This window comes from Alnus glutinosa, chromosome 11, assembly GCF_958979055.1.
Source record: "Alnus glutinosa chromosome 11, dhAlnGlut1.1, whole genome shotgun sequence".
Taxonomy (NCBI): domain Eukaryota; kingdom Viridiplantae; phylum Streptophyta; class Magnoliopsida; order Fagales; family Betulaceae; genus Alnus; species Alnus glutinosa.
In genome coordinates, this window is record NC_084896.1 from 26,438,701 (window position 1) to 26,449,625 (window position 10,925).

The following is a 10,925-nucleotide window of genomic DNA, read 5'->3' on the forward strand; positions in this document are numbered from 1 at the left end:
TGGCTCGACCTCCACACTTGAAACACTCTTCCTTTGACTTGTCATACCTACTGTTCACTACTGCCTTGCCCTTTTGGTCCTCCTTGTCTGCTCCCCCACGACTCGCTTGGGGTGCTGTTTGTGGCGGAAAACGATCCACCCCATTAGGAGGGACTCGGTTGCTGCCTCCTACATGATTCCCTCGTGGATTTCCTCCTCCCTGGTACTGCACATTCCTCCGTATCTGACTCCCCCGCGATTGTTGTTCCAGTCGCAGAGCTAGCTGGTATGCTTCCTCCACACTGACCAGCTTGATAGTTAAGAGGTCCTTGCGGGTGTCCTCCCTGAGACCCGCCCTATACCTGGCGATGGTCTGTCGTTCAGTCTTAGAGATGTGACTGCGTATGCTGAGTTCATGAAATTTATTGGTGTAATCTTCCACCGTTGAGGTCCCCTGTCGCAACAAGAGGAGCTCCTCAAAGAGTACCTCTTCATAATCCACCGGCAGGTATTTCTCCTGCAGCTTCAGCCGCATCTCATCCCAGTCTGTAATGGCTGGTTGGCGGAGACGATACAGCTGGTCCTCCACACTCTGCCACCACACACGGGCTTGGCCCTTTAACTTCATTTTTACGAACCGTACTTTGCGCTCTGCGGCCAAACCGAACCAATCAAAGTAGTCCTCCAAGGATGTGATCCAATCCTAGAAGGCATATGGGTCAAGCTTACCATGGAAGTCCGGGATGTCAATACGGATACGTTTAGTGGCCTCATCAACGCCGTAATCGGCCATCTCCCCGCGCCTCACAAGGGGGGGTTGATGGAATCCTCCTCGAGGGGGAGGTGGGGCTTCGTAGAACTGATAGCCCGCGTTCTCCCCGCGCCTCATCGGTGGTGGTTGGTGCACCCCCCGAGTAGGGAAGGGTGGGGGTGGGTCCCGTTCCCCCCCGACGGGTGGTGGCTCCTCTCCTTCGACATTATCCCTCTGTAAGTTCCCTTCCGTTTCGCCCTCCTTGTTATGGCTGCCCGATCCGTCCGAACCTTCAACACTGCGGCTATACAGGAAATCAATCCGTCTGTTCATGGCTGTCATCTGTTGAATCAGTTCCTGGATGCGATCATTTTGTGGGGGTGCCTAAGGTGGTCAGTCCCATATGAACGTCCACTCCGGGTAAACATTCCTGGTATTGATAGAGTGTCAAATCTGTGGTTGGTGGGTCGTGAATTGGTGGGAAAAAGGAATAGTATTTGGGGTGCAAAGGAGGAAAAAAACAAGGGTTTAAAGGATTGCTGGTACTCGAGGGCCGCCGATCGTTTAAGAAAACAACCGGAAGTGAGCTTTGATACTACTTTGACGCAGCTAAGGGAAGAAAATTGCACAGAACGTGAAAAAAACTTGGTCTTGGCGTCTCACCAAGCCAGAGGTCGACTGTCCAAACGTTTGGGAGAAAACATAGTTTTATTGCATGCATCGTATTACATGAGTTGAGTCTTAAATAGGTCCACATAGGAACCCTAGTTAGTACCCTAACCCTAGTTTAGGTGGGCTCGGGCTTATTCTCCAAGAGTTGCTCCCCAATCCAGCCCTTTTATTACAAATAACTAACATAACTACCCGGACATGGCCTGGACTACGTCAAGATGATTTCTATTTTCACTACAAAGCAAAAAAGCAAGCACAATGCAAAGCCCCAAAGCCCTTTTCTTTGCCATAGAAGCAGTGAAGGCTTTTATTGTTGACGGAACTAAATTATAACGACGTCGTTATCTGAAGATTCTATTGGACCTTCAAAGTTAATAATTCAGGTAGAGATTTTTAATGGGCCTCCTTTTTGAGCTATCTCTGGGTATTGGGCCTAGCCTCAAGCCCCAAGCCCCAAGCCCTAAGCTCCTCTCTGGGATACTACAAAAGGGTTTTTTCTATAGGCTGCAGGCATCCTCTTCACGAGTTCTTCATCGATCTCCAAGCCGCCCCCGTTGAACGAAAAGAGGAAATCACAGAGATGTCGGAGCAACTCCCCCAAGATCTTCAGATTGACATCCTGGTAAGACTACCCGTGAAATCACTTTTACGATTCCAATGTGTTTCCAAATCGTGGGAATCTTTAATCCGTAGCTCTGGTTTTATTTCCATGCACACCAAGCACAATGAGAGCACCGACAATTATGCTCACTTACTTCGCGGGTGCTTATATCGGACTGGCAATGAGGAGGAGATAGAGTGCTTCAGTAGTAAGTTACACCAGTTCGATAATTCCTTCCGTGAGTTTCAAAAAATTGAATTTCCATCTCAGACTAGAGAAGGATTTCTTGACGAAGTCCTTGACTGTAAGGGATTACTACTTTTGACCACTTATTTACCATCCGTATGGACCGTATTGAATGGTCATCGTTTCCAACGCTTTATTCTATGGAACCCTGCAGCTAGACTGACTATGACTCTCCCTACGCCTTGCATTGATATACCCAACAGCAACTACTTCTACTACTACTACAACTGTACTCACGGGTTCGGTTTTGACGATAAAAGCAATGATTACAAGGTGCTGAGAATCGTGTATGGACATAATGGTAGAACGATGGCGGAACTGTTTAAACTCCGTACAGGCGCTTGGGAGACTATTAGTGTCATCGACGACTTTCACTATGTTGTAGTATGTGGCGCTTCGCAGGCTTTCGTAAATGGAGCTACCCATTGGGTTGGATATCATTCGAAGTTTGAAAACGAATTGGTGGTCCTGTTGTTTCATATGTCTGAGGAGGAATTCCGAGTGATGAAACTTCCAGATGTTCTAACTAGAACAGATTTCAATTCTATTTCTCTTGTGGTATCTGATGGGTTGCTCTCTGTGATACAGAAGCATAATCCAAGAGACCATGACGATTTGAGTGGGCCAGGTTATAGTTGTTGCATTTGGTTGATGAAAGAATATGGCGTAATAGAGTCATGGAGTAAACAATGCACTATTGATTTAAGGGATCGTGGAGGGTTGTGGGAGGCAATCAGTTTTAGGAACAAAAGAGTTCTCCTTCTAAGTGAGAGCAGCAGTGAAAAGCTGGTCTTATATGATCCCAAGACCAATAGATTCCTTAATCTTGGAATTAGAAATGTGGGCACTAGTTTGCTTATTATGAATACATATGTTCAAAGTCTAGTGCTACTCAATCAAGTAAATGTTGTGCGAGAGTGCTAGACTTCTTCAAGGAGAAAAGATGCGGCTCACACAGAATGGCTCGAAAAGGCTTGGACATTTGCTACTCTTTAGAACCCCTTGCGATTATTATGATCTTTCAGCTGGGTGAGAATGACACTATATTGATTTAAAACAGTTTTTCTCAGGTATGTCAATGGACAGTTGTATTTGTTGTTTGTTCTTTTTCAATAAATCGTGACTTATTCAATTATCTCTATCAAACGTTAATTAGGTAATAACTTATCATTGTGTTGTTGCTTAGTGCTTATTTATGTATCGTCGCATTATTTGGACAAGAGTTTTATTGTTAGTTGCAAAGTCAAATGATTACTTAAGGCAAATTTTCATGAATGATATTCCCCAATCCCCATCTTTTATTTGCTTTCACAATAAAAGTTTGCTCCGGGGTTTCAGCCTGTTTCATTGCTATCAGACAGGAGTCTTTTATATCTTTGAATGGGCTAATATGTTTGAGTTTATGGCTCATAATTAACTAAAGCTTTTACACACTACAAATCTATTGCAGACTTTTTTTTTTCTCTTAACCAAACAATTCAAGTCCTTGTTTGATTTCATAGAATTATATTAGTCTTGGAATTCTAAACTTATAGAATCCAAAAATGTAGCATTTACTTATTAATGTTATCGGCAATATTGGGATAATTATAATCCGTTTGGCCTTGTAATTTTGCACGCCAAAAGTGCATTTTTAAATAAAATTACAAAAATCGTCTCGTATTTTAGAACATGAAAAAATCTATGTTTTCAAATTGTAAGTAAGGGGGTATATTTTTAAAAATGCTCTATTTTAAATGCAAACTACTATTTTACCAAATGGTTTATTATTTTTTTTTTTTTTTAAAAAAAAAAAAAAAAAACTAATTTCCAAATCACACATTTGAAATTGATATTTTTTAAAATTACAAACCCAAACAGACCTTTAGTCTGGGCCTTCAAACAATCTCAAATGCCCATTTTCGCTGAAGCAATCATCAGCAAGGCGAAATACATGCATAATCACTAATGACTCATCCGTACTCATTTTCATTAAGGCCCATCCGTTTCAAGACAATTACTTGTTACCAAGGCCTATAAAATTATTTTAAAAAAAGAATTGTTTCTGATGAGGCACAAGTTTCTTACATAGTAATCCTCCACAAGAAGGTGGAGTGTGTTGTCGTTAACAAAAGCAATAAAATCCATAGTTTTCCTAATGCCATCGATACGTCGGAACCTTCTTCCTTCTACTGCTGCCGGAATCCTCTTCTTTCTCTCTTATGTGGCTTTCAGCCGACCACCTTTCTCTTCCACAAGTGGCCACGGGCCACCCACCGGATCGGTCAAATCCCACGAGCTGCCATCGCTTAGCCACACAGTAGTAGGGTTCTGTAAGCTCTCTCAGTTGGTGTGCTGCCAAATGCAATTTTACAAAGTGTGTTTTAATTTATTTTTTTTTTTATAAAAAGTAAAAAGTGTCATGTTTGGGTGAGTTTATTTAAAAAGATTGACGGTTTGAAAACATCGAATAATTTAAGATTTAGTTTTTAAATAGTAGGCAATTGGTGCATTTTGAAAAATGCACGATTTTAAAGATCAAGCTGTAATTTTAAAAGTCAAAACTATTATTTTTACCGTACATTTAATTGTATTTCTAAATTTCACATTTTAAAATTACTATTTTTCCAATCGCTTATTTAGAAACCATAAATTCAAAATATGCGCCTATACGGAATGACTATTCATTAGAAAAATGGAATAAATTATATTGAAAATAAAACAAAGTGGAATGAAATAGCATTGGAATAGCCATTCTTGTAGTCCATAAGAAAATGACTATTCCATGTGTTGGTATATTTCTACCTAGAACTTATCCTTAATTAGTTTTCTTAGAGCACTTACATTGGGCTTGTTTTGGCTAGTTATGTAGCAAAAAATGCTCCACATCCAACACAACAAAATGGCTAATGATTTGCTAAGTTGCTACATTGTTTAACATATTTGAATATGGGAAAATGACTATTGCAAGGTTTTATAGATATGGAGTGGGCCTCATGTGATGGATTCCCCCATATGAGTCCCACGTAGGACTCATCTTATATCTCTAGAGTGGTACACAACAGTTGCATAACTATTGTGCACCAATCACTTAAAATAGAAAAAATAGGTAAAAATAATAATATTTTAAATAAAAAAGTGAAAATAAATAACTAAAAAAAGAAAAGACCATGACAAGAAAAAAAGAAAAGAAAAGTTAATTACGAAATTGATGCGTTTTTTTGCGTTGAGAAACGTGTCTTTTCTGTCTTAGCAGATTGATGCGACTGCACCTCATCCTACTATGCCGGGAAAAACACGTTTCTCAACACACACAAAAAAGCGCATCACTTTTTTGTAACTAATTTTTCTATATTTGTTTTTCCTAATGTGACAGCGCCACATCATTGCCACGTTAGGGTGTAAATAGATGGGAGTAAACAATAGGTGTAAGGGTAGCATTTCTCTTAATTTTAAGTTTTAAATTTTTCGTTACATTCTTTGAGCTATAATTTTCACTGCGCACATGCTTACAAGAGAATGATTGCATCATTGCACCCTCAACCTATTGTATGTAGGTAAGGGTTGTGGATGCGACAATGGATATCTTAATTATGCATTTCTTAAAAATAAAGATCATAGCAAAAGTGAGGGCATAATTGTATAGATTTTTAGCTTGTGAAAAAATGGGTAATGATGTTGGCTACATAATGGGGAGTGCGGATTAGGATCCCCTTTAATTAGGGAAGGTTGTGGAGTTTATTTTCCATGGATAATCGGACTTGATATCCTAAGTTATTCGGGACAAATAGACCTCAAATCTTATAACTTCATATTACGACCTGATATAAATCAGGTTCTTTGTATCATCCAATAAAGAATGGACACATTCTTATATTACACCAAATGTGATAAAGAGAAAAACACAAGATTGTTACTACACCTCACAAAACCCATTGTTTTTCCATTTAGTCGGTATAAAAGAAGTTATAGAACCCACCTCCCACCTCACCAAGCCACTGCCCATGCCACCCCCTCTCGTCTGTCGAGTGCCGCCGGACACCACCAAAGGCTCCTCCCCTGGTTCTCCAACAGCAACTAAACCAGAAGCCTCACATCAGACTACCAAACACAGCTATCTGCACAAAATATACAGAAGCCAAACAAACAAAACCCAACAAGCAAATATACAAAAGACAACTGACCAAAAAAAAAAAAACAAAGAAGAAGCAAGTTTTCTTCATTCCTTTTAAAGCTTGACAACATGCACATAGCCTTGTGTGAATCGTGTGATGTTTCAGAGTCAGAATAGAACTTGGATGAGCTGGGAGTTAGTTAAGATTGTTTAAATGATTAGTTTATTGTATTGTAATTGGTTAATCGATTACTTCATTCTTTGATCAGTTTGATGGGTATATATACAATTAATGTAGCAGAACCTTTCATTTCATTGCAATACAGAGAAATCTTCTTCTCCATCTTCCTGATTTCTTTCTTGTTCTTCATTGAGTTTTCTTCTGATATTGCATAATCTGATCATATGATGAGGCTCGCAGGCTGAAAATTGTTCAGACGTTAACAAATCGGGTATATGATATACACACATGAGGAACATTGGTAGGTTATAAAAACACTAGCAACAATTTCCTTATAACCTCTCAATCTTATTCCTTAAACATAAGAAAAAAAAAAAATTTAAAAATCTAAAACTCACCTTCAGCAGCTTCCTAAGCACTGTGAATGGTATAGTACTACCCAATATATTGGGCAAGATAACACTTTAACTTCCCTATCCATTATTTTAACACAAAATATTAATCTCATCTCTCATTTTTGCCTTTAATTAGGGATTGTGTTGAGATTTTGTAAAAAATGTAAAAATATGTAAGAAACTTGTATAATGTAAGGAAATAATATTTTAATGGTATAAGAGAAAACAAATAACTCTATTAAAGAGTGTATTAATTAAATAGAGAAACAAAAAGTAGTTTCGTTTCATGCATAAATTTAGGAAAAATTAGAGAAGCTGCTGCTTAATTAGAACACTAAGTAGCAGCTTCCCTTAAACTTTTCATCAATTTAAGAAACTAAGTCACTTTTTGCTCATCTATTTAAATACATTCCACAATAACTTCTCTTATCCTTTTCTAATACTTTTTAAATATTCTTTAATTTAAATATTAGGGAAAAAAGAAATGAAAGAAAAATATTTTAAATATTCTTTTAAATAAATGCTAAAGAAATGAGAGAAGAAATATAAAGCTTCTCTATATTAAAATTATGTGAAGGAAATCATTTTGACTTTCTTAAATTTAGAGTATAACTTTTATTTTTTTTAGTATTTTTTGATTCTAGTAATTTTTTAGACATTTTCGCTAAATATATATTAGAAAGAAAATGAGATTTAAACAAATGTACGAGTGATAGTGCTGTTTACAACAAATTATGGCTGGGCACCCTAACAAGGAAAACTTAAGAAAACAAGTACACGGAGGCAAGGAACGTTTACCATTTCAGAGCGAAAGCGAGAGCTCTACTCGCCTGCGCTACACCTCATTGTACCAAATGTGCGCCTGAGAGGCTTGGGATTTGTACGTAGTGACCGTCTTATCATGGGAATCAGGATGGGCAGCGTGTCGTCGTCATCGGAGGTGTCCGGCTCCATTTGCGAACGGCAGCAGAGCGAGCAGTGTGGGAGATACACCCCGAGCGTTAACGTTAACGTTAACAAGTCCAAGAGCTGCTCGTGCAGGAGGTTCAACGACGAGGGTGGCCCTTCGAGCTCGATGACGTTGTCTCCCCCTCCAGTCACCTGGCATTTCGATTTTCCGGCACCGGTGATGCTGCCAGTGATTGCAGGCAAGGATGTGTGGTTTGGCCCGTTTGGAAAATTGGGATGAGAAATCCGGTTCAGTTATAAATCCTTTTCCAGGTGAGGCTTCTAATAGTCCTTCTTTTTGAACTATCTCTGGGCCCGGACCACTAACGCTTACTCGGCCCATTGCAACTGGATACTACAAAAACACAAGGACTAGGGTTTCTTCTGTTCGTCCTCCCTCTTCTCCAAAGTACCTCCAATTAATTGAGCGGAAGGAGGAAATTCACAGAGATGTCGGAGCAACTCCCCCAAGATCTTCAGATTGACATCCTGGTAAGACTACCCGTGAAATCACTTTTACGATTCCAATGTGTTTCCAAATCGTGGAAATCTTTAATCCGTAGCCCTGATTTTATTTCCATGCACACCAACCACAATGAGAGCACCGACAATTATGCCCACTTAGTTCCGGGGTGCTTATATCGGACTGGTAATGAGGAGGAGATAGACTTCAGATGTAAATTACGCCAGTTCGACAATTACTTCCGTGAGCTTCAAAAAATTGAATTTCCATCTCTGACTAAAGCTAAATGTTTTGATGAAGTCCTTGACTGTAAGGGATTGCTACTGTTGACCAATCGATTCGTATATGATGGTGATCGTTTTGAACCCTTAATTCTATGGAACCCTGCAGCTAGACTGACTATGACTCTCCCTTCGCCTTGCATTGATATACCCAACAGCAACTACTTCTACTACAACTACTGCTGTACTCACGGGTTCGGTTTTGACGATAAAAGCAATGATTACAAGGTGCTGAGAATGGTGTATGAATATAATGGTAGAACGATGGCGGAACTGTTTAAACTCCATACAGGCGCTTGGGAGACTGTCAGTGTCATCGACGACTTTCACTATGTTATAGCTCGCAAGCTTTCGTAAATGGGGCTACCCATTGGGTTGGACATCATTCGAGCTTTCTGGAGTACTCCGACTTTCAAAAAGAATTGGTGGTCCTGTTGTTTCATATGTCTGACGAGGAATTCCGAGTGATGCAGCTTCCAGATTTTCTAACTCGAACAAATTTCAATTATATTTCTCTTGTGGTATCTGGTGGATTGCTCTCTGTGATACAGAACTATAATCCAAGAGACCATGACGATTTGAGTGGGCGAGGTTATAGTTGTTGCATTTGGTTGATGAAAGAATATGGCGTAATAGAGTCATGGAGTAAACAATGCACTATTGATTTAAGGAATCGTGGAGAGTTGTGGGAGACAATCAGTTTTAGGAACAAAAGAGTTCTCCTAGGAGAGCATGAGTAAAAAGCTGGTCTTATATGATCCCATGACCAATGGATTCCTTAATCTTGGAATTAGAAATATAAACTACTGTTTGTGTATTATGAATACATATGTACAAAGTCTTGTTTTACTCGATCAAGTAAATGCTGTGCCAGATCGAGTAATAGACTTCTTCAAGGGGAAAGGATGCGGCTCACGCAGAATGGTTTGAAAAGGCTTAGACAATTGGTACTCTTTAGAACCCCTTGCGATTATTATGATCTTTGAGTTGGGTGAGAATGACACTATAGATTTAAGGAATTGAGAACGGTTGATACAGTTTTTCTCAGGTATGTCACAGGACAGTTGTATTTGTTCTTTGTTCTTTTTCAATAAATTATGACTTATTCAATTATTTCTATCAAACGTTAATTAGGTAATAACTTCGCATTGTGTTGTTGCTTAGTGCTTATTTATGTATCGTCACATTATTTGGACAAGAGTTTTATTGTTAGTTGCAAAGTCAAATCATTACTTAAGGCAATTTTTCATGAATGATATTCTCCATCTTTTATTTGCTTTCGCAATAAATGTTTGCTATGGTGTTTCAGCCATTTTTTTTTTCACTTTAAATATAGTCTTCTTGAAGTTTCATTGCTATTAGACAGGAGTCTTTTATATCTTTGAATGGGCTAATACGTTTGAGTTTATGGCTCATAATTAACTAAAGTTTTTACACACTACAAATCTATAGCAGACTTTTTTCCTCTTTGTTTTTTTTTTTTGGATGATTGAGAAAGATTGATACTAGTAAGGTCCCAATGACCTATATTTGGGCTATTGTTCATTGGACCACTTGATCAGTGACAGCCGCCATTGTTGTGCATAACTATAGTTAATTAATAGTTCCACATAATGCAACGGTTCACTTGTGTGAGTCAACTTGTAGACCACGAATAACATGAATTATTCACTACATGAAAATTGTCTTATGGTGATGATGGAACTTGTGGGATATGTTGGTTAATGGGTTTTGGGAAATTTTTTTATTATTTTTGATCTGAAAAAGTATTGTGATGTGACAGAAATCTGAAAAGTCTTTATGAATTTTTAGGAGTTTTTTGAATTGTCAATTTGGGTATTTGGCTTAGGAACATAAAACAAAAGACAAAAAACACAAACACAAACAAACATTGACTTAATGGCTGTCACAAAAATGGAGATTACATGCCACACATAGGGACATATTAAGTTCACAACTAGGTTATAAAAATTTGTGGAACCATATTAGATTTTTGACACTTGAACTCTCCTGATGATTAATAGGATACAATTAATTAATTAGGGCATTTCTCTAAATGAGGCACTGTATGATTAGCAATTTAAGATATCTTTCTTCCTCGGAAAATCCCTATTGCTAAGATTTTAAGTTTAGGAAAGTTAGGCAAGTGCAAAACGATTAAACAAACAATTCAAGTCCTTGTTGGATTTCATAGAATTAGATATATAGTCTTGGAATTCTAAACTTGTGGAACCCAAAGATGTAGCATCTACTTATTAATGTTATCAGCAATATTGGGATAATTAGAATCTGTTTGGCCTTGTGATTTTGCACGC

General features: G+C 38.5%; 2 protein-coding genes across 2 annotated transcripts; both read left to right on the forward strand.

Annotated features, from left to right (window-relative positions):
- Nucleotides 1–1,929: 1,929 nt before the first annotated feature.
- LOC133882299 (F-box/kelch-repeat protein At3g06240-like) lies at nt 1,930–3,439 on the forward strand. The gene has a single exon (XM_062321439.1). It carries the CDS (start codon nt 1,983–1,985, stop codon nt 3,171–3,173), a length of 1,191 nt encoding a protein of 396 aa, XP_062177423.1. The 5' UTR covers nt 1,930–1,982; the 3' UTR covers nt 3,174–3,439.
- A 4,877-nt stretch (nt 3,440–8,316) lies between these two features.
- Nucleotides 8,317–8,967, forward strand: LOC133881309 (putative F-box protein At3g16210). The gene has a single exon (XM_062320234.1). The coding sequence runs from the start codon at nt 8,317–8,319 to the stop codon at nt 8,965–8,967; it is 651 nt and encodes a 216-aa protein (XP_062176218.1).
- Nucleotides 8,968–10,925: the final 1,958 nt, after the last annotated feature.

Excerpts from the sequence above, each read along its gene's own strand:
- LOC133882299 (XM_062321439.1), top strand. The coding sequence starts at position 1,983 with ATGTCGGAGCAACTCCCCCAAGATCTTCAGATTGACATCCTGGTAAGA.
- LOC133881309 (XM_062320234.1), top strand. The coding sequence starts at position 8,317 with ATGTCGGAGCAACTCCCCCAAGATCTTCAGATTGACATCCTGGTAAGA.